General features: G+C 48.1%; 1 protein-coding gene across 2 annotated transcripts in view; it reads right to left on the minus strand.

The window, feature by feature from the left end:
- Positions 1–26,941, minus strand: part of LOC144122213 (uncharacterized) — a 565,435-nt gene that overhangs the window by 177,129 nt on the left and 361,365 nt on the right. Inside the window, exon 4 of one of the 2 annotated variants that reach the window (XM_077655797.1) lies at positions 8,882–9,419. The exons of the other annotated variant lie outside the window; for it this stretch is intronic. Within the exon in view, the coding sequence (XP_077511923.1) occupies positions 9,251–9,419 (169 nt within the window). The 3' untranslated portion in view covers positions 8,882–9,250. Of the gene's footprint in view, positions 1–8,881; positions 9,420–26,941 lie in introns of those variants that run through there. 2 annotated transcript variants of the gene reach the window in all.

Genomic DNA, 26,941 nt, shown 5'->3' on the forward strand with positions numbered 1-26,941 from the left:
CTTCTCTGAAGAATAAAGCTGCCGCACAGCTGCGAAAGAAGCAGCTTTCATACGAGGAGGCCCTTCGGGCATTGCTCCACTCAAGTCCATTTCAGGGAAATAGAGGCATGTTCCAGGGTTTTTCTGGTTAATCCAATTGTTCCTAATGCACTTCAAGAGATGCACAGGATCGACCACGTAGAAAAGAGGGCGAGCGTTATCGGCTGGATGGGGATAGACAATGCTCACCTGAGGACTTGTAGCAAATAACGACATCATCTTGCGGTTCAGAGCATTGTTGTCCGTTATCACAGCGATAATTTTGAGCCCCATTTTCTCAACATTAATGATTATGTTCTTAGCATGCTCGTGCAAAATTTCTGCGCTCAGTTTGCTCACAGGTAATATGTGAATGACGTCCTTGTTTGCAGAAAGGAGTGATTGTACCATGAACACATGGGCTGTTGTTGCTGGTTCCGTTGAATGAACCGACGATCCTACTATTGTGCCCCCTTTGTAGTCGAAGTATGGTTTTATGTGGATCTCATCGATCATCAGGGTCACTGTCTTCTCGTGGTCTTTCATTGATTTGACTCGTTCTCGGATGTAGGAGAGACAGTGCGGTTGATTTTGCTCCACAAGAGGGTCAGCTTTGTAATTTGAGCAAACACGGCGCAGTGTGGAAGGATGGGGCAGAATGATTCTTGATGCAGCTCTTGTGAAGTGATATGCGTGAGGAGAAATTGAATTCAAAATACTGGCGAATACCAGCAGCTCTGCGCTATACACATGCTGTTTCGCGAGGAGAAGCTCTATCTGCTCAACCAGAAATTTCAGCAAAGAAGACTGTTCTTTCGTCGTATCACTGTCCTCAATGAGGTCTGCAAGCAGTGAACCGACAAACTGCAATACTTTAGTATGTTTCGACTCTTTCGTCACCTCAGGTATATTATGCAAGCCTATCTCGAGTTCTTCTAGCAGCAAGGACAGGCTGGAGGTGTCGCATACTTGAGCTGGCAGAATCCTGCCTGAAGGAAGCGACAGAAGCTTCACTCCATTCAAGAAAACAGAAAGTGACAGATCAGGGAGAACTACCAAGGCGCATTTCACATTAGGTGAAGGATCATTCTCGATGAGAAGGAACCTAACGCACTGCTCATCGACAGAAACGGTCCAGAATTTCGTGTTGCAGATTCCAGGCAACTTAGATTTGAACTCCTCGTAAGATGAAACTTTGTTTCTTTTCTGTTCAAGCTCATTAGACTGAAGTGACTTCCTCATAGCCTCCTGCAAAGCAGCGTTTTCCCTTCTTGCTTTTTTCGTCTCTGGCGATTCACTCCGTCCAGGCGTTGAGGACAAGTATTTTGGGCAGTTTGGAAAAACAGAAGGCGCAGCATCAATCTTCAACTGTAGCCTGTCACGCTTCACCTCTATTATTTTCCCTGTCAGTTCATCTTGGTGTGACAACGTCGTAATGAAGTCGCCTGCGTGGAAGTGCAGTTCACACACCTGCACGAGAAAATGAAGCAAGGCCATTCGCCATGACTCTCCATTGCCTAAAACACTAAGTAAAAAGAGTCTGAATAGTGAACAGCTTTTACATATTTACACAGCTTTTACACAAGCCTTATGCACATCCACAGAACTAAATGCTTCCTGGACAATTCATACATAAGTGTAAGAAGTGATATCATTGCCTACAAAGACAGCATGCCTTTCCGGGAGCGACAGCTCACAACTAAGATAATTACCAGCGCCTATTAAGCAATATTTCAGAGTCTTACCCTCGAATGCTCTGTAGGTGTGAAATCCTTCCGTGGAATGGCTCGCAACCAGGCTTTTCTTCGTACTTCGTCTCTTGGGAAGCAATAAACACGTACTTTGGGACCATTCTGGTAGTTCCCGCGGCACCCGGGAACACAGCACCGGCCCATGTTTCACGAAGTTGCACTCGCTACACGGCAGGCAATCAGTTTCCCATTCGTGCGCTAGCACAGGTACGCACGCCACACAAGAAACGGCCACACGAAACAGACACAGCCGTGCGAGGAGCGAACGGAAATGCACCCAACGCCAGGCTGAAAGACTCAAGCAGCAGCTAGACGCTCACTGCAAGACTGCGTTCGTGTCTGTGCTTGCCCGGGCAAGCGCGAGCACATCGAGGGAGACAACCGAGCGGAGCGGAGCCGCGCTTGGTGAGCAGCCTGACCGGACACTTGGCGTGACGTAGCGCGTGTGGAAAGGAGGGCCTGGAGAGGCCTGAAGAAAGTATTTAGAGGGTGTTGGGACAGGACAGGGCGCTGACTACCAACACATTTATTCAGAAAGATGAGCAGCTTATATAACGCAGTCCAACACCCACGTGACCAAGAAAATAGCAAACGCGTTCAACAATCTAATACAAAAAAACAAAACGAAGTACACAATATCAAAGTGATACATATCTGGGTAACGCAAAGTCAGCCAAGAACCGATAAAACCGAGAGGACCACGACGAACCGTAAGGTGCACGCATGGAAAATGAACAGTCAGCGACCTTTGCCGCCAATGCAGCACGAGGCAAAACGAAGACGACAATAACAAAATAGTCACCGAACAATAAGTAAAAGTCGAAGCTAAAAGCAGGGTCGGGGCCAAACGCATAACAAAACAATACAAAACGCAACGCAAAAGCTGAGTCAACCGTTCACAGTCAAACTGAGTCAAAAAAGTTGAAAGTTCTCTAGAACAAGAATTAAAAGCAGACGCGAATAAAAAAGACGTGTTTATAGTGGGCCTAGAAAACTGGACTCCTTGTCTGTAAGTAAAATTGAAGGCGTGCTGACGCACTGGAGCCAAAGCTGGAGACAAGCTCGTCAGCACGCCTTCAATTTTACTTACAGACAAGGAGTCCAGTTTTCTAGGCCCACTATAAACACGTCTTTTTTATTCGCGTCTGCTTTTAATTCTTGTTCTAGAGAACTTTCAACTTTTTTTACTCAGTTTGACTGTGAACGGTTGACTCAGCTTTTGCGTTGCGTTTTGTATTGTTTTGTTATGCGTTTGGCCCCGACCCTGCTTTTAGCTTCGACTTTTACTTATTGTTCGGTGACTATTTTGTTATTGTCGTCTTCGTTTTGCCTCGTGCTGCATTGGCGGCAAAGGTCGCTGACTGTTCATTTTCCATGCGTGCACCTTACGGTTCGTCGTGGTCCTCTCGGTTTTATCGGTTCTTGGCTGACTTTGCGTTACCCAGATATGTATTACTTTGATATTGTGTACTTCGTTTTGTTTTTTTTGTATTAGATAGTTGAACGCGTTTGCTATTTTCTTGGTCACGTGGGTGTTGGACTGCGTTATATAAGCTGCTCATCTTTGTGAATAAATGTGTTGGTAGTCAGCGCCCTGTCCTGTCCACTTCTGTTCGTCCTTGTTTTTTTCGCGCTGCATTCGTTTACCATGTTCACTGACCAACAAGCCCAAACAGCCGCTTTAGTTTACGTGTTAAGAGTTTGCGTGCCTTGAAGCGCTTAGCAGGTTCGTGCGGTTTTTTTTTCGGTTTTTGAGTATACTTCCTCAATAAACGTGGTACGTATTCATGAAGAAAAGTTGTGTATTTTTCGTCGGTGATGTTTACTTCTTCCAAGTCTGACTTGCTTTATAAGGCTCAGTAGAGGCCCGCATTCTGATTCCGTAGTCATGCCCATGCCGAACAATAACGTACTATGAACGTTGCATAAATATAGGTTACTAAATTATTAGCAAGGGAGGCCAGCGGCCAATAGCCTGCGCACCTGATAGTCAAAACTATTGGGCATTCAGTGCGGATATGACTTCCAAAGCGCCGACCCCAGAGTAATGCAATGGCTCTTTAACATTCTTGGTATGGAACGAGTCATAGGGCAAGAGTTCTTTTTTCGCACGTGGGAAATACACCCAAAAGCTGTGCCCTTTTGATACCCACAGCCTCGGGTCTAAGAAGGGACTCACTCCATTCTGCGGGAGTTCATGAGTGAGACGCCTTTACCATTCCCATTGGCCGCTAGCTTCCCTTGCTAGGTTCTCGCGGCAATTGCTGAAACCCTCGTGAAGAAATGTGGATCCCGACAAAAGGCGGCTGCTTCTGAACGAGCGAAGGCCAAACCAGAGGTTATGCCTTATCTTCATAACGTTTCGCATAACCTCAAAAACGTGGCCAGCAAGCACAATGTGCCGCTTGTTTTCTCTGCACCAAATAAGTTGGCTAGGCGTTGCCCCCGCATTTCAGGTGAGGGCGAGCGCAGTTTCAAAAAGCAACACGAAGAAGCATTTGTTAGATGTGTCTTGGAAGTGGTTTATATGATCGTCCTTTCCTGCGAAAGACGCTATATCGGGCAGCCAGATCGTTGCCCTAATGACCGTCTAAGCAAGCATTCTCAAAACTTAACGCAACAAGAGAAGCTCCCGAACTTCATTAAGTATGTAATGGCATGCAAGTGCGCACCCGGATTGAGGAAGCAAATATTCTGTGCAGGAGTGTAAACACAAAAGCAAGAGTTTTGCTTGAAGCTTTTCATATACAAAAGAAAGCGGATCAGTGCATTAGCTATTCCTCGATAAGCTTGCACTCGGCTGAGCGCGGTTTTCTGGAGATATATGTGTAAAGATAAAGAAGGCAGAGGGCTTTCGTGCGTGGCCCTATTTAGCGTGCTGTTCCTTGACATATCTCTTTCTATTTTTTGTTGTCACATTGTTTTTGAAAATAGTGACCTTTCGCAACCAAAGAGTCGATGAAATCATTCATATCTGTTAGAATTCCGTCTGTCAAAGATAACTGGCGCCACCGAGGTGTGACATGTGATGTGACCACCTTTATAAATTTGACTAGATGACAAAATAAATCATTTGATAGTAGCGTTCTTTGTGTCGTGTAACCTTCTCTTCTGTGGTTGCTTTCTTAAGATGTCGTCCCAAGCCCTCACATACATTCTGAAATTTTGGTTGGCAGATAAGCCTCAGAGAACAATTAACTTTCTGCTTTAAATGGCAGAAAAATCTGCCAATTAGGGCTTAAAGAAAGCTAAAGCCTGCGTAAGCTAATCGGATGTGTACATAGCAAGCTGTCCACATGGGTTAACACTTTAGCGAAATCAGTCAAACGACTGTGCTTTCACCTTTGTAATCCGCTGTACTGGCTCCATCAGCGCAAGGACACTACAAAATTGCCCAGCGTACCTCTTTAACAACAGGTTTGCAAATCTTGCGTTCGTTTAATTGCTGCTTACCCTCCTTTTCGCCCGCCAAACGATCTGTGCTGACAGCCGCTTCCTTGGAAAGCGACAGAGTGGCACTCATTGAAGCCACTTTTCACACAGCAGCCTGCCTGCCTGGGCCAGCCCTGTACCGCCGCGGCTTGGCTGAGACCCAGCTCACGTGGAGTGAATTTCGCCACCACTGGTCCAGAGGTAGAGTACCGATTTTTTATAATCGTCGGTGGATAGAATTTATTGCATAAAAAAGAACGCAAATGATCCCGCGAGTCCCATTTTCACGACCTGAAATAAAATAACCATTCGTGCGAGTAATCGACGCTCGTTTCAAAATAAGGTTGCCAAGACATTCCGTAACTTTTTTTCTATTTGGCCTCAATTTCAACACGACAGCACACATACTTCATAATGATTGCAGCCGTACCCGGCAAGTACCATATGTTGGCTGCGCAAACGTTTAGGTGTTTCTAAATGCAGCGCGATTCCGCGCGACTTCACTGTGGTGGCAGTGTGGTTTTTGTCCACGCGTGTCGTCTGCTCTATGTCCACTGCGAACGTAGACGTCATGCCCTGTAATTACCATTTAGTGGCTGGAATATGACACAGCAAATTATACAGGCCTCATTTCTGCAACTGTTGCTTCAGCAGAATCATGACGCTCCCGGTTTTCATCATCACCGGCCTGAGTACGCCCACTTCAGGGCAAAGACCACTCCCATGTCTCTCCAATTAACCTTGTCCTTTGCCATTTTCGCCCACCCTATGCCTGCAAACATCTTAATCTCATCCGCCCAACTAACTTTCTGCCGCCCCCTGCTACGCTTACATTCTCTTGGAATCCACTCCGTTACCCTTAAAGACCAGCACGGTTATCTTGCCTTCGGGTCTCATGCCCTGCGCAAGTCAGTTTCTTCCTCTTCATTTCGACTAGGATGTCATTAACACGAGTTTGTTCCCTCACCCACTCTTCCCGCTTCCGGTCTTTTAACGTTACACCTATCATTTTTTTTTCATAGCTCGCTGCTTTGTTCTTAACTCACGCTGAACCCTTTTCGTTAGCCTCTACGTTACTGCCAAATATGTGAGCACTGGTAAGGTACAGCTGTTGTGGTTGACAGCTCTTCGACGTACGAAGAGGGGACAAAAACAGACAATACAATGACACAGGTACTAAATTTTATTCCAGAACCGCCGAAACACTGCATATAAGGAATATCAGCAACCTTTTTGCATTGCTTGCGCGCTTCAGCCAGTGGGTTAAATTTTCGCGCTTGGTACTTTTAGCACTTTTTCTGCAACAGTGAAGAGGAGTTTTGACGGGTACCCTGATTGCGTGAACCCATGTCCCTGGTTTGAAAAATTTTCCTGCCGCTTGTGCTCGCATGACTTGTTCAATGCGTTAATAAGGCAGACTGAATGATGTTTCTTTTAAACAGCTTCGAGTGAGCGGAGTCATAAGGCAGGAAGGGCTTGTTGGCCTCTGTTCAAACGCTCAGCACACGGCATTGGGCGTAGAGAAGATTCATAGCTCCAGGAAGCGCGTGAAATCATTTCCCAGCATTTTGTGTATAAATTGGAGTGGAGCTAGGGCACTTTTAAACATTCAAAATTTGAGGCACTTCCTGAAAAAGGCTTCGTTGTCGCAGTCTAAAAGGACTCAGAAATCGTCCGCGAAGCCGGAAATCCTTTGAACGCTTTAGTGTTCTAAGCGGTTCCTAAGAGCTCTGTCATGCGTGGCAAGAAAAACATCGCTGAGCACGGAGGCAATGCCTGATCCTATGCGCATTCCTTGCTTTTACATGAATCGTGAAGCATTCCATTCTTAAACCGCTGATTTTAGATACACAGAGAGCAATTCCACGAAACCATCCACCGAAACGCCACACTCATTCTGGAAGGATATGGCTTCGTGTTTGTTGATAGTGTCGCGAACGCATTTCATGAGGTCATCTTGCAGTATGGAATAAAATAAGTGTTTAATATCTATAGAAGCTCCGCGGAAAGCTTTGGTTCTATTCGCATTCAAAACCCCATGATCCGTATTCTACGCCAGAAAAGCATCATCAATAAAAAGCAAATTCAGGTAGTCTTGCAAATACTTAGCTACGTCTTTCTGCCAGGTATATTTCTCCGAAACAATAACGCGCACAGGGCACCCGATCTAGTCTGTTTTTGCCGTGAAGAACATTTCCAAGCTAGTGTCCTTGTTTGCTTTCTATTACACGAGACAACTTTTCGAGGTTCTAATTTTTGGCACAGTTTTTTAGCTAAATTTCTGTACCTGGTTGCTGAAATGTTAGGGCATTTTTTAAAGGCTGTCTGAATTGCTTCGGCAGCCCTGGACAGGAACACTTGTTCAGGTAGAATCACTAACCACCCTTCATTGTCAGCACTTATCTAGACAACTGGTTTTCCTTCAAATTTGAAATCGATTTTTTAAAGATAACTCCTTTGTTTCAGAATTGTTTCGCCTCAACACATCAACGCCATCCGCGATACATCTATCTCCTTCCCCCGAGATGGCAAGCCTGGAGACTTAAGTAACCATGGTCAGCAGTTTTGACGCTTATGTTTTCGCTGTCCTTTCTGCTTGTGTCGCTTCAGCGTGTATCTAAGCGCTGCCAACCACAATAGATCATCACCAACTAGCCCGACAGCTTGTCCTATTCATGATACAGCTATTGTATACTTTTCTCTTAAGGGATATGAGTAAAATGCCTTTCATGATCTAAAAAAGCCTGCCGTATGCGCTGCATCCCACTTTTATACTCCTAGATATTTCCCTCTCATGATACGGATCAGCGGTTACTATCTGCCCTAAGTAGACGTGTTCTCTTACCTCTTCCAGCACCTCGCTACGAATTGTGAATTGTTGTTCCCTTTAGAGGCTGTTGAACATCATTTTGGTTTTCTGAATGTTAATATTTAGACCCGTCGTTCTCCTCTGTCTGTCTATCTCATTGATAACGCTTTCCAGTTCACCTCCTAAGGACTTAGCAAGGCAACGCCAGCATCGAATCGCCATTTACTCAGCTATTCTCCATTAACTCTAATCCCCAACTCTTGTAAATCCAGTCCTCGAAACACCTGCTGTACAAAGGCGGTGAGGAGCATTAGCGAGATGGTGTCTTCCTGCATGTCATCATTCCTTATCGGATTATTATTGCTCACTTTATGGAAGAGTATTGTAACTGTGCAGTCGTTATAGATATCTTGCTGCATCTTTGCATACAACCCTTCTAGTATGATTCCGCATCCTATACACCCTACTTCCTTTTTCGTTACTGGCGGGATGTCCCATTGCTGTGCGCTACATTGGCTATAGCATATATTTGTGAAGAACGCCACGGCTATTTTAAAAATCTTATCTAAAGTGCTAATGACATTGCCCTCTTTGTTTATTAGCACATACATCTGGTTTTACCTATGTCTAGTTTCCTTTTCACTGCTTTTAGGCTACCAGCCTTCTTTAGAGCATACTGTCGCGAATTAGTAACGCGTCCCAGACTGCCGAAGGGCAACGCTATCGTATGGAGGTTCCAAGAAGACAACGAAGAGATCAAACAAAACAAAACGAAGCCGTATTTATAATTTAAAGTAAAAGAGCCAATAAGAAGCGAAAACACGAAGCAATACACACACTGAACACGCGTACAACGCTACAGGTTAAACAAAAGAGTGCACCAGATATTGAGCATCCCAGATGAAGCGGGGATGCCTTGTAGACAGGACGGACGCGGGTTGATGAACTACGACGCGTCGCTAGCGTTGCTTCGAAGGAAGCGGCGGAAGGGAGCCAAGTGGTAGTAGGAGAGGATATTACCACAGGAAGACGCCGGTTGTCTCACGTCAGCAGCCCCAAGAACTTGGAAGCCGCAGGAGAAGCGAGGCTAGGACCGTCGACGGCGTCCCATAACGCCGTAAGGTTAATGCAGGCTATCTAAGGGAGCCTCTCGGCATCACGGACCCTCAGTCCAACGGTTGCCATTCCCCACGCTTGAAAGGGACGCAGGAGGCTTGATTCGGTGATCCACGACCTCCGCTCAGCTCTGTCCCTTCACAGCTTGTTTTTCTGCCACGTCAGCTCTCCGTTCCTCGTGCTCACCGTACACGTCGTCGTCATCACCTCGCAAACACCACGAGCACGTGCACATGCTCAACGCTGGGCTGGCACGCGCAGCACTCCGTTGTCGACGCACCACGGGCGGCACACTGCACTCAAAAACCCCCAACAATTTGGTGTGCACCTGACATATGCCCCCTTCGGGAAAAGTTTTTCGCATAGAAAAAACTGCCGTTGGTGCACACAGTTCTAATGTTCACGTCTTAAACGGACAATTTAGACGCCGTTGAAGTCCCCGAAGGCACTTTACACAATGACACTTGAATGAACACAGAGAAGCACAAAGGGAACATGGGCCAAACCTTATACAACAGGGAAGAAAACTGAGCTAGTTGGTATACGTTCATTATGAAAAATCCAGGCGCTAACAAACAACGACACAGAGCGGACACAGGGCTTTTACTCGCAACTACAAGAATTTTTCTATAGAGAGGCTTCTATATATAAAACAAAAACCAAAACACACCCAGAGTAATCGCACGCCTCATGTCGACCGATGTGCAGGAAAAGATTACCACGTGGATTTCAATCGCTCTTTCAAAAAACTGTGTCCCCACTGTGGTTGTTAGCGCCTGAAGTTTTCATAACCAACCTTATACATCTGGCACAAGGGTAAATAGAAACCCTTAAAATCATTGGACACACACTTTGCACACGTCTGCACCATAAAGGTTAAAATTTATACCCTACACAACACAAAACCGGAAAACGAAGAGCAATAAAAACAACTAGCAAGCACTCCTAGACTACATTTGCACAAGTAACCATTGCAAACACACTGCATTGCAAAGCACTGTGCATTGGGCGCCACCCTCCGGCAATTTACAAACGACTCATCCAATCAGCGCCTTCGTTTTGCGAGCCCTTGATGTACTCTACGTGAAAGGTATACTTCTTTAATGTTAAGCTCCAGCGTAGTACCCTGTTGTTCAAATGCTTTGCCTTAATTAGATATTATCACGTAGTGGTGACGGCAGTCGAAGGAGCGATGAAGATGGGCAAACGTTCTTCTAAAAGAAAACTGTTTATGGGGAACTTGCGCTGAAGTTTGCGGTGCCGATTGCAGCACCATAACACACTGCCTAGCGAGAAGGGCAAGCAGTTTTGGGTAGTACTTTTAGTACTTTTCCGCGCCACCTTCAGGCGCTTATTGGCGTGAGGCTCCGCGCTCTCTGGAAGGCGCACATGCCGCGCGTCAGCTGTCTGGGCTACACCGAGAGAAGCTAGGCAATGAATGCTGTCAGCTAAACGCGGCTATCTAATCGCGCAGAATGTGTTCTCGCGTTTACAGTGGCCCAAGCGGCTGACAGAAGCAGTCTTGAGTCACCGAATGGAACAATTGCAGTGCCACCTTGGCAGGTTTCCCATTGGACTGAATCACTGAACCACAATGGACTGAATCACTCGGCGGCGGCGAAGCGACAAGCGTGCTCGGCGGTCGTCGAACAGAATGCCCGCCACTCTCGGCCGTGCTCAATTTAGCGCTGATAGCGAACTTTCGAGATAAAGCATGCAAAGTTACTAGAACATTCCGGAACAACGTAGAGTCAGCTCTCCCTGGCTGCGATCAATCAAGATAAATCTAGTCGCGTCTTGCGTCGCAAACAAAGCGATAAAGTGGTGTGGCGGAAGATTTTAAGAACGAACAAACGCTGTAAATATTCGCGGCAATATTGTAAGCGCTGGTGGTCATTCTGAATGTAGAACATCCCGTAATATGTGGAATTTCTCAACAGCCCCGACTGTCGGCAAACACTCGCGTTCAATAGCTGAGCAGCGAGATTCGCGAGGTAACAACTGTCGAGTCGCATATCGTAGCGGGTGGAGGACTCCATCATGTTCCTGCAAGAGAACGGCGCCTATGCTGACCTCGGAAGCATCTGTGCGAAGCACAAACTGCTTACTGAGCATTGGAGCTCTTTATACAGGCCTGGATATCAATGTGTTCTTGAGCTCGTCATTTTACGCAAGCGCTAAAAGAACACGGACAAAGAAGGAACAGACAGGACAAGCGCTCGTCCTGTCTGTTCGTCCTGTCTGTTCCTTCTTTGTCCGTGTTCTTTCAGCGCTTGCGAAAAATGACAAACGTGCACCAACTAGACCGATTCGCCACTTTTCTGAGCTCGTCAAAAGCGGTGGTGTCCAAGAGACAAGGTTACATTAAGATTTGCATGTCATCTCCACGAGCGGTTGAACTTTGCCGCCACAGCCAGGGATGAAATTGCGGTAGTATCCGGCAAGCCCTCAGAGAAGGAACGTACTTGCTTCTTGGTCTTCGGAAGCGGTACGTTGGAAGCTTTTCCACAACCGTTTCCAACGGTCGGATTGTTCCTTCTCCAAGCTCGTGTCCGAGAAAGATGTTAGTGGCTCCGAATTCACTTTTCAGCGGTTTGATCGTGAGGCCGGCCTCGCGTACCCTGCTAAGCAGCCGCTTTAAAGTTCAAACATGTTCTTCCCAGGAAGAAGTCGATACGCGAACAGGATCGATGTAATGGACGACATTGTCTATGCCCTGTAACAATGCGCATCAGTCGAGTAAAGGTAGCCGATGCTGTCTTAATGACGAACGGCATGTAAACGAATTGATAGTGACTGTATTGGGTAGACAACTCTGTTTTTGGTCTCGAGGCTTCGTGCAAGGGTACTTGCGGGAAGCCAGGAAGGTCAAATTTGGCAAAGTGCATCTTGGTTCCAACCTCGGTAAGTATTACGTCGGATCTTGGAATGGGCTCTGCATCAGGCACAAGATCATCATTGATGCGTCAAAAGTCGACGCATGTCCGATAGGTGTTGTCTTTCTTTTTATTCAAAACGAGGTGAAATTATATCAAGATTCTGAATGTTCAATGATGCCTAATTTGATCATCTCGTCTATCTTTTCGACCACGTCCTTCATGGCAAAATCAACGGGTATTGCGGGGTATTCAGGACTTCAGAAATCGAGAGCCTGAGTAGGCACTCCACTAAACTATTCTTCCCGGTAATCTAAGAAAAGATGTCTGCATACGTGTTAAGTAATTAAGGTGGCAGTCTGGGCATGTTGGTGATTCATAATGGAAATGTACAGCGCAAATAAAGACGAAGACACATGGAACACACCAGCGCTGCACCCCAGCGCTTGTGTGTTCCATGTGTCTCCCTTGTCTCTTCGTCTTTTTTTGTGCTGTACATTTCTATAGTGTCAAGTAAGCTCCAAATCTCCTGCTCTTTCTCGTCATCAAACTTGGTGGAGATTTACACAGCTTCAATCCCTTTATCGTGGTCCGTGCTAAGGGTAGGCAGCTGTTCTGAGTCACCTTCTTCGATTACGACGAAACATGACACCTGCGCGATCTCTTGGAACGCACGCTCTTCGTACCGTTTGAGCATATTGATGTGGAAGAGCTTCTTAGAGTGACCCAAGTCGATCCAATAAGCCACGTTATTTTTTTTTCCAGAAGCCACACAGGGACCTTTCCACTGCATCAGGAGTTTATTGTGGCTACTCGGCAAAAGAATGAGGGCTCGATCTGTTATCCTTAAATGCCGCTTCTTGTTGTTCCTACCCCGCCGCGGTGGCTCAGTGGTTAGGGCGCTCGACTACTGATCCGGAGTTCCCGGGTTCGAACCCGACCGCGGCGGCTGCGTTTTTATGGAGGAAAAACGCTAAGGCGCCCGTGTGCTGTGCGATGTCAGTGCACGTTAAAGATCCCCAGGTGGTCGAAATTATTCCGGAGCCCTCCACTACGGCACTTATTCTTCCTTTCTTCTTTCACTCCCTCCTATATCCCTTCCCTTACGGCGCGGTTCAGGTGTACAAAGGTATATGAGACAGATACTGCGCCATTTCCTTTCCCCAAAAAACCAATTATTATTATTATTATTGTTGTTCCTACCATAACATCTCTTCTGAGACAGTTTGCAAGCAACAGATTTTTATGTGCCACTCCCACAGTTTGCTCGAGACGTTCTCTTAGATCGAAAACGTAACCATATCTCGTCTTCGTGTTTTCTCCCAGCTCTTCCCTTGTCGAGAGCTCTCTGAGGGCTGCGCGCAGCCCTCGCACATGTCGTCTAAGTATCAACTCAGACGGAGAAAACCCCAGACTCGCCTGCGGCACCGCTCTTTAAGCGAACAGAAGTGGAGCGACAAAAAGGTCCCATGGTTTTGGGCTGCTACTGACTGAGCTTCCGCAGCATCTGCGTGAGTGTGCCGCTAAATTGCTCCACCATCCCATTGCCCGCTGGACGGTAAGGGGTCGTGCTGAGATATTTCACCGCCAAGAGATCATTGAGCTCTCTCATCATTTCGGAAGTAAAACAGGAGCCCTGGTGAGAAAGGATCTCTCTCGGAAAACCTAATCGTGAAAACATCTCCACCAAACGTCCTGCCACGGTTGCTGAATCTATCTTTGGCAGAGCCACGATGTCTGGATACCGCGTGGCAAAATCGACGAGAATGAGAATATGTCTATTCCCTTTCACCGATTTGGGCGACCGCGGACCGACACTATCAATAGGGACCCGATCAAATGCAGTGTCGTAGAAGGCATGCGTCCCAAACGACCTTTTCCGACTTTGCCTTTCGGGCAAGTCTTTTGACAGGAGTCGCACGACTTCAAATACCACTCAATCCCTCCTGCACGCCTGGCCAGCAGAATTCTTCCAGAGCTCGATCCGTAGTCTTCACAATGCCCTCATGCCCCGACAAGGACCTATCGTGGGCAAGCCTTAACCCCTGTGATCTTCAAGACTTAGGATGTACTACCTGTCGGACCTCTCTGCCAGAGGCGAGATGATGGAGGCGGCACAGCCAACACTTTCCGACCGAATGCAAGTGCGAAGTGCCGAGCTTGCCATGGAACACCTTTCCTACTTTCATCCAACACGTCTTCAATGACCCATTCTCTCTTTGCTCTTTTTCTAGCATCTTCTTGGTGAACCGCGTGGGACCAACGCTTAAAGAAGTATTTTTTCTCCTTCATTGCCTGAACATTAATATCGTCTTCCGCAGTTAGACCCGAATATAGGTTCCCTAGCGATATTCTGATATCCTCTACTTTCCCTCTTAACACCAAATCTTTAATGGGCTTCTTCTCTACTAGGCTGCTCTGTTCTTTCTTCATGTCTAGGCTAATTCAAGACCTTACCATTCTGTGGTTGCTACAAGGCACCTTTCCGAGAAACTCCACATCCTGAATGATGCCTGGTGTATTTAATTGTTAGTGTCACCATTGGAGCTCTTCCGCGTCCACTTCCAGTTCTTTCGTTTCCGCAAGAAGGTATTCATGACCGGTAAATTATTTTTCTCTGCGAGCTCTATTAAGTCCCCAATGCTATTCCTGGAGCATGTGCCGTAGTCGCCTACCGCATCATCTCCGGCTTGCTTTTCGCCTTCGTTCGCATTCGCCTACCGTCTCGTCTCCTGCCTGCTTTTTGCCTGCGTTCGCATTCAAGTCACCCATCAGTACAGTGTACTGTGATTTTACTTTGTTCATTGCCTGTTCCACATCTCCACCAAAGCTTTCAATGATTTGGTCATCATAAGTGGATCTAGGCGCGTAGGCGCCTATATCGGCGGTTCAAATTTTATGCGCGCAAGCTGCTGTTGAAAAAGCACTCGAAGCATCGCTCCGGACACATGCGGTGCTTTTACAGAGCTTTTAACCCGTAGTCTCTGGCCACTACAGTGAAGCTAAAAATTGAGCGACACGCACCCACTTTGTGTGCGGATGTCAACTTCTAGGACAGTCTCAAGCGCGTTTTCAGGAGCCAGTGCCTAAAGAGTGACGACGGAGCACAAGCAAGAGGAGGACTACAAGACGGAGCGCTGACCGTCCTCCTTGTCCTCGTGCACCGTCTCTGTTTGTGGGATGGTGCCTGTAGCCACGGAAAACCAAGCTAGTCGAAACGCAAGTGAAGCGTGCTTTGCTTTTCGGAAGGATGAAATAGGCACCCACCATTGATGGCGCGCGTCAGGCTCCGCTATACCCAGCTAAAGCCAGGAAGCGAACGCTCACATCGGGCAGCAAGAAGAAAGCTTCACGCATTAGGTAAGAGATAGCCGTCAGCACTGAGCCAAGAAAGCGAGGTTGGTTGCATATAACGGGCGACAGTTATTTCTCCTCCCTCAGCAGAAATAACTGTCGCCTGTTATTTGCAACCAACCTCGCTTTCTTCACAACTCCACAAGAGTTATTTCTCCTTCCTCAGGAGAAATAACTCCTTCCTCAGGAGAAATAACTCCCTGGAGAATTATTTCTCCTCCCTTAGGAGAAGTAGTAGTTACCGCGGCCTCCCTGGTAAAGGGCTTATGTAACTATGCTTGATCTGTCATTATAACAACGAAAGTTACTCAAGACGCTATCTCGGTGACTCTCGATCTAGCGCAGATTCATGCCCCGACGTGTTGGCGATACAGCACTGGTTTTTGTTTGCCTCTGCGCCTGAAAGCGACGCGTCAGGAATAGCACCACTGGGCCGTGCCGTCCGGGTCCTCTCTTTCCCAACGAACGGCGTCGCCAGCCTCTCTCGCCCTTCCCGATGCAACCGCCAACAGAGACGGCTCTGGTTGAAGCCGGCCGACGCCTGGGGCAGGTTGTGTGTTGCCTGCGCACTATGTTTCCTCCGTTTATTTTCCCGTGCGCACGACCGCATCAACAAACTGGCGGCGCGATAACAGGCAGAACGAAAGGGAAATAAACCTTTGTTGCCCTCAACCGCGTCCAGTTCAAGAAAAAAAGGAAAGCAAGAAAGTTAGTCAGACAAACTTAAGGCCGACCCTATTGTGCAAGCAGACAAATGAGAACATGCTTGATGAGATTCAGAGAAATGGCAACGTATTTCAAAAATACCAATGAAAGTAAACTCCCGGGGATTAAATAAAATTCCCAGAAATTTTGAATTCCGAGAAAGAAAACGAGGAAAGAAACAAATACTTTCCAGTAATTATTGGAACCGCCGGAAAAATACTCGAGGCAAGAACATGCACATCATTTCCTGCCAGCCGCGCCCGGAGGAAGATAACGAACATTCTGTACAAGCGGCGTTCTAACGGATGCTCCCAATTACAGTCGCTACAGGAGGAAATTTGATACCTAGTGATTTATTTATCAATTTATTTGTCAGTGTATCCACAGCGCCAGCACAGCATTAGAGTGGGAGAAGAAACACTGCAAGAAAATTATATATCAGATGGCTTACATAAAAACAGGTGTCTTCACCGATTTCTCCATCTGAAGTATTGAACCCATTTCGCGTATTGTTCGCATCATGCTTTGTTTCGCACCAGAAGTTTGTGGGTCACGAAATAAGCTAAGTTCCTCGCCACCAGGCGGCGGCTTCTCTCCTGGAATTTCGCCCGCTACTTCGTTTTGTGCGCAACGCGGGTCTCTACTCGCGGCTCTGTTCGAATGTATTCGACCTTTCTTCTGTCTACATCATCACCCATCATAACCGTCCCTATTATCCGCACCTTTTCCCTAGACAGTTTTTTCCCTGTCTTCCCCTCTCAAGAGTTCGACACGGTGAGGAGTATCAGGCCAGAGAATTATAGCTTGGGCCGAACTCTGCCTCCATCTATAAATGAACCTTTCTGTGGCTGGAACTAAATTGGCGTGCACCGTATGTGTGTATGATTAATGACAGCAATAATTACAACTATGACCTCAAGAGCCAGCTTCAGGACTTGAATTGCCTCGTGGGTGTTCACGTCCACATTAGTTAACTAACGCGCTTGAAATTAGGGACAGAAATGATGCCTACAGGTGGTCACGATGGCGCCCCGCGCTTTCCAATATGCCTTTTGCGAGGCGAGCCTCTCGAGGCCTCGGCGCAACGGCACCGACAGACCAATGTGTGCTCTCTGAGGTAGATGGCGGCTCGCATCAGCAGGAGGAGGACCAGGGTTGGCTGCAGCAATCGCGGAGTAGTGTTTATATTTGTACGGCAGCAGAGCAGCCATTGCGCCCTTTGTTCGCTACCCCTGCAAGGCACCCACTCGTTCACCGCCGCCCGCAACTGCTCCCACCGTTGCCAGGCCCCGCAGTGCTCGAACAGCTGCACACGTCAGGCGGCGGCGCGAGAGAGCAGTGGCAAGGTCGGCCCGACACGGGACCCTCTCTGGTCTGACTGCTGCGATTGGCGGGCAGACGATCCAAGCATGCTTTCCTGTGTCTTCTGCTTTCGTAGTCTGGGGTTCCCTGTGCATCCTGCCGTGTTTTATTCGCTTTTTTATCTATCCCCAAAAAGTGAACTGGTGCTTTCGCCCTGTGTCAAAACTCTCTCTCTTTGTTTTCCTTTTTTCAAATTACATTGCGTCCAATTTCCTTGTTGTGTAGTCTGCTCCTTTTTTTAATGGTAAAATTGCTTTATGGGCGCCAAATCTAAGCTCGCCCGAGCTCACCGTCCCTTTAATTTATGTTTCGTTCTGTCCCTTTGAGGGGGAAAATTTCAAGAGTTCATGGGCCACTGCTTTGTACTGCGGCTGGATTTAGGTGCTTTTGCTGATAGGCTAAGGGCCAAAGCAATGTTGACTGTGGAAGAGGCTGCCAGGCCAATGCTCCACGCGAAAAGCATAATTGCTATAAACCTCGAGATGGCGACGATTTTGCAGACACACGCTCTGTGTTCTCAGAATCGTATCCTTGTCGACACAAATACTTTTCTTTGCTGGTGTCTTTTCGGCAGTTGCTGAGCACTATTTATCGTAACATCGCAAAATCAAATTTTAATTATAGACCTTATAGTCTTGGAAAACTGCGCTACTGTATGACTTGGTACCTTTTATTGTAAAAAAAATACACTAAAAAACGCTAAGAAGTAGCTGAACATACGGCGGGGGAGAATTGCGAGCAATGCAAAAATTGTCAACCAGGGCTTGATGAGATAAAGATTCTGGGCAGGAGCGGTGATAGTAAGGCACGGGAGGTTTTAGAGGCGTACGTGCCACATAATAAAAGGAGGAAAAGGTTGTATCAGCGATACATCTGTGAACCTTTTCAAAGCCGAGATTTCATATCTTGAATGGTTTTGTTGATAGCGCATGAGATTTCTTTCTGCGCACGCCTAGATTTTCTGTATAAAATTACGAAATTAGTTTAGCAGCAGGAACGATCGGCCGTACACAGAAGACACACCAGAAAACCAGGTCACTCAAGCACTAGCTGCAGCGTTCTTGTCGTCGTCGACTGCTCAGTGACACAACAACGTCTTCTTCATTCAAGACTGAAAACGGCGCGAAAAAATGGGACAAGATAGAGAGAAGCAACACACACAGCACCGAACTTACAACTGAGTGTATTTCATGCGAGGGCGCAATAAATACAGGAAGTACACATAAAAAACTAAAAGAACACCATGATATAAGATTGATACTATTGCAGGTTAATATCTAAAAATAATAATTGGTTGGTTTTTTGGGGGGGAAAGTGTGGAGAACCTGTTTCCCCCTCCATTTCGATGCGGCCCATCTTCATCGTCGGCCGTCGGGACGGACAGCCCCGGCTGGGCGAGGAGGGAAGTCTCCCTCATGGGGGAAAGGATGGATGGATGGATGGATGGATGGATGGATGGATGGATGGATGGATGGATGGATGGATGGATGGATGGATGGATGGATGGATGGATGGATGGATGGATACGGCTGAACCCTTTACATCGGGCGGTGGCTCAAGCCACCTAGCCATGTCTTGTGAAATTTTACTCCTGTCTTGCTTTTAGCCACCAATCAGATAACCTTCGCTTGGTTACTTCTAACCTCTTAAAATCCACTTTCCCTTCACTATCCCTAAACCCCAATGCCTTGGGTAAGTCAGCTCCGCTGCCTTCCACTGTAGGGTGAAGCCCTTTACAAAAAAGTATCAAGTGTTCAGCCGTTTCCTCCTCCTCTCCGCACGCAATGCACAAAGTGTCTATCTCCTGGTACCTGACTCTATACTTCTTAGTCCGCAAAACTCCAGTCCTGGCCTCAAACAACAAAGAACTTCCCCTACAATTATCATAGATATTTTCTTTGACAATTTCCTGTTTAAAGGTCCGGTATGTTTCTAGTGCCGATTTCGTCAGCATCCCTGTTTTCCACAAAGCTCTCTCTGTTCCTTTAACCTTTTTCTTAACCGATAATTGCTGATTTGCCCCCTTACTGCTGTCCAGATATTTGCTTGTCAATTTTCTAGTTCGCTTTCTCCATTTCGTGTCAACATTCTTTATATACAGGTATCTGAAAACTTTCCTAGCCCACCGCTTTTCCTCCATCCTTCTCAATCGTTCCTCAAATGCTATCTTACTGCTAGCCTCTCTGCTCTCGAAAGACGCCCATCCCATATCACCCTGTACCCCCTGATTTGGTGTATTGCCATGTGCTCCCAAAGCTAACCTCCCTACTCCCCGTTGCCTAATTTCCAGCCTTGCTTGAACATCTGGCCTCATACACAGGACCGCATTCCCGAAGGTCAGGCTAGGGACCATCACCCCTTTCCATATCCCTCTTACCACCTCATACCTATTGTAATTCCACAGTGCCCTATTTTTCATGACAGCTGCATTCCTACTAGCTTTATTCATTACACATTTTTCATGCTCTGTCAGATACTCAACACTGTTATTTATCCACACCCCAAGATACTTGTACTCATTCACTACCTTTAGCACGAACTCCTGTATTCTATGCTCGCCGCCCTCTTCATTAAATGTCATGACTGCAGATTTTTCCTTACTATACTTGAAGCCTAATCTATCTCCCTCTGTACTGCATATGTCTAACAACTTCTGCAGGTCTTCCTTGTTGTCAGCCATTATCACTATATCGTCCGCATATATTAGTCCCGGTAATGTCTGTTTAATCAATTCCCCTTGCTTGAAAAAAGATAGGTTGAAACCTAGTCCGCTCCCCTCTAGCTTGGCCTCCAAACCTTGCAGGTACAACATGAACAACAAAGGGGACAGAGGACATCCTTGTCTAAGCCCCCGCTGTATCTCTAGAGGCCCTGATACATTTTTTTCCCATTTTATGAGCACTCTGTTACCTCTATATATATCTTTTAAAAGATTAATTACTCCATTTTCCACATCCAATGTGCCCAATATGTCCCACAAATGCTCCTGAGTAACGTTGTCATAGGCTCCCCTAATATCCAGAAATGCTAGCAATAAGGGCCTATGTTCCTTTTCCGCAATTTCTATACACTGTGTCAATGAAAATAGATTGTCCTCCAACCTCCTTTGTTTCCGGAACCCATTCTGTAGTTCCCCTAGCACCCCCTCGTTCTCCACCCAAGCCTGCAGTCTATCCTTTATAATTTGCATCACCACCCTGTAAACCACAGACGTCACTGTTATGGGGCGATAGTTACTTACGTCTGCTTTGTCCCCCTTTCCCTTATATATCATGTTCATTCTACTTAATCGCCATTCATCGGGGACTCTCTCATCCACTATCATTTTGTTCACTACCTGTATTAATGTTTGCTTGGATTTTGGTCCTAACTTCTTTATCAACATAATCGGGATACCATCTGGTCCTGTTGATGTGCCACTAGGAACCTTCTTCTCTGCCTTTTCCCACTCTCCTTGCTCAAGTGAAGCTATTGCTGTAACCGGTCTATCCTCCTTCAAGAAATTATGTACCACGTGCTGTGCTGAAAATTTTTCCGTCATCCTTGTTGCTATGTGTTTTATTGCTTCATCCCCTTCTAGTCGAATACCCTCATCTGTAACAATAAACCTTTGTTCTAGCCTAGTTTTATTACTCATTGCATTTAGATGTTTCCAGAATTTTTGGGCTGCTTTTCTATCCTTTTTATTTACTTTTGACATCCATTGGGCACCCTTTCTTCTAATTTTCTCATTAATCAAATAGGATGCGTCCCTTCTACACTTTATGAAGGTATCCCATTTTCTGTCTACTTCGGGTTTTGGTACCCCCTCTTCTTGGAATATCTGTGTTCCCTGGATGCTTCCTTGCGCTTTTCTATTGCCCTCTTGACCTCCTCATCCCACCAACTCTTGGGTTTGCATCTTTTCCCTTTTAGCTTTACTCCCACCTTAGCTAGCTCTAGCTCCAGTAATCGAGTTAATTTGGTATAAGTCCATTCTGTTTCACTATCCTCAAAAATTACTTTCTCGATTTGTTTGGCTGCTACTTCCAATTGCTTTTCTGAGTAAAAATTTCCCCCTGATTGTTTATCTTGATTCAGTCCTACATTGCTTTTTCTTCTGAAGCTCAACTTGATACGCTTGTGGTCACTACCTAGACTTCTGGAACCATCTTCATCTATGCTCATTACCCCTAATCTGTTACACATCCTCTGTGACATTAGTGCATAATCTATCGTCGAGTGCAGACTCCCCGCCTCCCATGTTATGAGCCCTTCACACTTCTCGGTGCTGTTGCATACAACTAAATCATGCCTGTCACACATGTCCTGCAGCATGCTTCCTGTCGAATCCGTGTACCCATCCAGGTCTTCTATGTGTGCATTCATGTCGCCTAATATAATTATCTCGCCCTGTCCTCCTAGCTCATCAATGTCGCTTGCAATACATTCTAACATTTTCCTGTTTTCCTCTTTGGCATTAACCCCTGTCCACAGGTATACAAAGCCAAGGAGTGTTTGCTTGCCTGCCACTGTTCCTTTTAGCCATAAATGTTCCCTGCATCCCAGTCTAACCCTTTGAAAATTCATACTTTTATGAATGAATGCCCCAATTCCACCTCCCTTTCTGCTGCCCTCGGTTCTATTGCAATATTCCCATGCGTAGTCTGGGTTACAGGGTGGTTGCTCCATATCTCTAAGATGTGTTTCCGCTAAACCATATACCATTAATTCCTCCTGTCTTAACTGTTCTTCTATTTCCTCCCATTTCAGTCTATTCCTGCCACCTTGCATGTTAATGAAACCTATATCTGAATTAACTTGGCCCTGGCGCTTGCGTCTCTTTCTTCCCCTATGGTTCCATTGTCCGTTTGATCTTAATTCTTCCTTCTCTACACTGGTTCCTTCAGAGCTCTGGGTCCCCCCAAAAAAGCTGTTGCCTGGCGACCTATCCTACTACCCACCTTCTTGCCAGTGGCACCACCGTAGTGGATGCCATCCTGTGCAAAAGGGTGGGGCCTAACCTCGTACACTAGGGTACGGCGACGGGAGCGCCACCTCGTAGGTTACGCGGAATTCTGCGGAACCGGAGAGAGGCTCTTCGGGATCCGGCCAGCGTGGTGAGCGGTTGGAGCCGCACGCTCTCGTCACCTTCCGCGGCAGGCGCACGAGGATCCGTTGTGCCTTGCCGCTGGACTTCTGGTTCCAGGCAGCGAAGCGAGCGCAGAAAACGCGCGCTCTGACCGCCTTCCCCAGCAAATGCTAGGGAATGGCTTTGCCCCAAGAATGCAGCGCGCACGGGAAAGCCCGGCCGCCATTATCGGCGCATACAAACGTTCACCGCCGATACCTCCGAAGTCGCGCCCCTGCCCCAGCCGGTAAGTCGGAAGTCCTTCTTACGTAGCCTTCTATTTCCGAGGAATGCCTCGTTGATGTTTTGTAGCTAGCTGGCCCGCTCTGTGTATTGATTGCAAGTGTAATAAATAGCATATGAGTGTTAACGCTGTGTCGTCCCTTCCCTTTGTCCCTCGAGCACGAACCCCTCCGCGGTTAGCGAGCGGGAACGCTGCATCCGCGGAGTGGGAGTGCGGGCGGGGCGAAAGGCTTTGTTTCCCCCGTATTTCCACAAAAGGAAATGGCGCAGTATCTGTCTCATACATCGTTGGACACCTGAACCGCGCCGTAAGGGAAGGGATAAGAGAGGGAGTGAAAGAAGAAAGGAAGAATTAGGTGCCGTAGTGGAGGGCTCCGGAATAATCTCGACCACCTGGGGATCTTTAACGTGCACTGACATCGCACAGCACACGGGCGCCTTAGCGTTGGCTATCTCTTTTCTCGATAAGCGAAGAGACGGCACGCTCAAGCACTTGCCACCTCTCGTGTGGATGACGAAAGCTTCGTATTGCCGCGAATATTTGCAGTGTTTATTCGTTTTTCAAATCTGCCGCGACACCACCTTATCGCTTTGTTTGCGACGCAAGACGCGACTAGATTTATCTCGATTGATCGCAGCCAGGCAAAGCTGATTCTACGTTGTTCCGGAATGTTCTAGTAACTTTGCGCCCTTTATCTCGAATGTTCGCTATCAGCTTTAAATTGAGCACGGCCGACAGCGGCGGGCATTCTGTTCGACGACCGCCGAGCACGCTTGTCGCTTCGCCGCCGCCGAGTGATTCAGTCCATTTTGGGTGCAAGTCAGCCCAATAAACAGTTCTTTTAGAAGATCCTTTCGTCCGTCTTCATCGCTGCTTCGACTGCCGTCACCACTACGTGACATCTGGCGGAGGTGCTGGGTAGCCTTCCATGTTCCGGACGCCTCCTTCAAGTCGTGAAGCCAGCCCTGAGCGCTTCGCACCCGAGGACGAGCCAGCAGCTCAGCGAGCCAGCCGACGTCTCCAGGGTGAGGAGCCTGAGTTCGGGAAACTGCCGGACCGCACAAGACAGCGAAAAGACGCGGCTACGAGCACCGCAATCTCGCCGAAGATGTCGACACCGATCATACTGCAGCAACCGCGGGTGCCGCCAACTTTCAATGGATCCCTAGGCGAAGACCCTGAAGAATGGTTGGATCAATTTGAGCGCGTGGCGTCATTCAACAAGTGGGATGATGCGGCAAAGATTGGACACGTTTTTTTCTCATTGGATGGCTCCGCACGCACGTGGTACGAAAACTACGAGTCGTCCCTTACGACATGGGAGCTATTCAACAGAGAACTATTGAAGGTATTTACCAGTGTCGTGAGGAAAGAAAGAGCCGAACGACTCCTCGAGTCCAGGATCCAGCTTCCGAATGAGCCCGTCCGCAGCTACGTCGAGGAGATGAAGCGCCTATTTCGCCGCGCCGATCCCGGGATGTCCGAGGAAAAGAAAGTTCAGTTCTTAATGCGCGGCGTAAAAGAACAACTCTTTGGCAGCCTCGTCCGACAGCCGCCAAAAACGGTCGAGGAATTCATGCAGGAAGCCTGCACGATTGAGAAGACCCTCGACGTCCGAGCTCGGCAGTACAACCGCCCTTCCGCTGCCTATGCAATCCGTTCGGACACGCCGGCCACCACCAGCGACAGCTTGCGGGACGTTATCCGCGAAATCGTCCGAGAGGAGCTACGCCGATTACTGCCATCCTCCCCACAGCCACAAGCATCGACTCTGATGGACGTGGTACGGGAAGAAGTGCAACAGGCACTTGGCACCCCGACGGCCACAGAACCCCAGGCCATGACCTACGCCGCTGCAGTAAGGACTGCTCAGCCCCAACGACAACCCCCACGTCCTCCCCGAGATGAGCCACTTGGTCCACAACGCCGCCTCCCAGCCCCCGCCCGCCCAGCCTATGGCCGACCCTCAAGCCCCAGGAAATGCGACGCCTGGAGGACTTCCGACAACCGGCCGTTGTGCTTCCATTGCGGTGAGGCCGGCCATATTCTTCGTCACTGCCCGTACCGACGTATCGGTCTTCGAGGATTTGCCGTTAACGCCCCACGACCACGCTTCGGACAACGTCCGCACGAAATCGACGAGTACCTGCGTCGAGAAGAGTACACGCCGAACCGCTTTTCGCGCTCACCATCGCCGTCAACCTCGCGCTTTGCGTCGCCACGCCGCAGCTACGCAGCCGCGGTACGAGGAAGGTCGCCCAGCCCCCGTAGGGGAAACTAAAGGCAGCAACCTCTGGAGGTGAGGTTGCTCACGAGCTAAACGCCGAAGATCCTCCACCGACCACGCCCCATGAAGACGCTGCACCCGCGACGCCACATGAAGAACCGACACTCTATGCACCGACGCCGCACACAATGAGAACGTCGACCACGACGCAAGCTACCTTGAAATCGACGCCGCCACCCAGAGGAGCTTCGACCACACGCCCAACCCGTGACTCGCATACGCGACGAAGCCGTGACCCGACGCCGAGAGCGACATGCAATGCAAGAGCCAGGACCTCCGACCTAGCAGTGACTATCGACGGCCGGAAAGTTACCGCTCTAGTCGACACAGGAGCCGATTACTCGGTGATGAATGGAACATTCGCTGCGCAGCTCAGAAAAGTCACAACGGCTTGGGACGGCCCACAAATTCGCACCGCTGGGGGCCACCTCATTACGCCATCAGGACAATGCACAGCGCGAGTGACTGTCAAAGGACATACCTATCCTGCGACCTTTGTTGTGCTACCGCAATGCTCCCGCGAAGTGATCTTGGGTATGGATTTCCTTAATGAGCATCAGGCGATCATCGACCTGCGATCCAAGCTGATCACGCTTTCGACGGACGAAGCCATCGCTTCGATGAAAACTCGGGAAAATCACGTTGCCCTAAGTGTCCTGGAGGAAGAAGTGAGCGTCCCACCCCGTTCAAGCGTTATCGTGACCGTAGGCGCCACGAAAGCCATAAACACTGAAGCCATCATCGAGGGGAACATGCAGTTGCTACTAGACCGAGGAATCAGCATCGCAAGAGGCATCGCACATTTCCGCAATGGCCACGCCGAAGTACTTCTGACTAACTTCAGCGAAGAATACCGGCATATTAACAGAGGAACGACGATTGCTTTCTACGACGAAATATCTGACGTACGAGATTCCTTCGCCCTCTCCGACCCCTCCGCAGAAGATCCGCCTGACCAAGAGAACTCGCCCACTTTCGACATCAACCCAGCCCTACACCGGAACAGACAAGACCAGATCCGCAATCTGCTTCAAAACTACAGTGAGTGCTTTTCGACATCGCCGAAGGTGCGACAGACGCCAATAGCCAAGCATCGCATTATAACGGATCAACACGTCCGACCTCTCCGTCAAAGCCCCTACCGTGTGTCTCCGCGAGAACGACAAGCCATCCGGGACCAAGTCGAAGAAATGCTTCGCGACGACGTCATCCAGCCTTCAAACAGCCCATGGGCGGCACCGGTTGTTCTAGTGAGAAGGAAAGACGGCGCACTTCGATTCTGCGTGGATTACCGCCGCTTGAACAACATAACAAAGAAGGACGTCTACCCCCTCCCCCGCATCGACGACACACTGGACCGCCTCTGCAACGCCAAATATTTCTCATCGATGGACCTCAAGAGCGGCTACTGGCAAATTGAGGTCGACGAAAGAGATCGCGAGAAGACAGCATTCATAACTCCGGATGGGCTGTTTGAGTTCAAGGTGATGCCATTTGGTCTCTGTTCCGCACCAGCGACGTTTCAGCGAGTAATGGATACAGTGCTGACAGGCCTGAAGTGGAAAATTTGTCTGGTATATTTAGATGACGTCGTTGTCTTCGCCTCGAACTTTGAAGAGCACCTCAAAAGACTTCGAACAGTACTAGACGCAATCAAGTCGTCTGGCCTAACCTTGAAAGCAGAGAAATGCCACTTTGCCTACGAAGAGCTGCTGTTTCTAGGCCACATCGTTAGCAAGGAAGGAGTACGCCCAGACCCGCAGAAAACAGCCGCTATTGAACAGTTTCAACCGCCGGCCGATAAGAAAGCAGTGCGCAGATTTCTCGGACTATGCGCATATTACCGACGCTTTGTGAAAAACTTTTCGCGCATCGCC

Source organism: Amblyomma americanum, chromosome 2, assembly GCF_052857255.1.
Source record: "Amblyomma americanum isolate KBUSLIRL-KWMA chromosome 2, ASM5285725v1, whole genome shotgun sequence".
Lineage (NCBI taxonomy): Eukaryota > Metazoa > Arthropoda > Arachnida > Ixodida > Ixodidae > Amblyomma > Amblyomma americanum.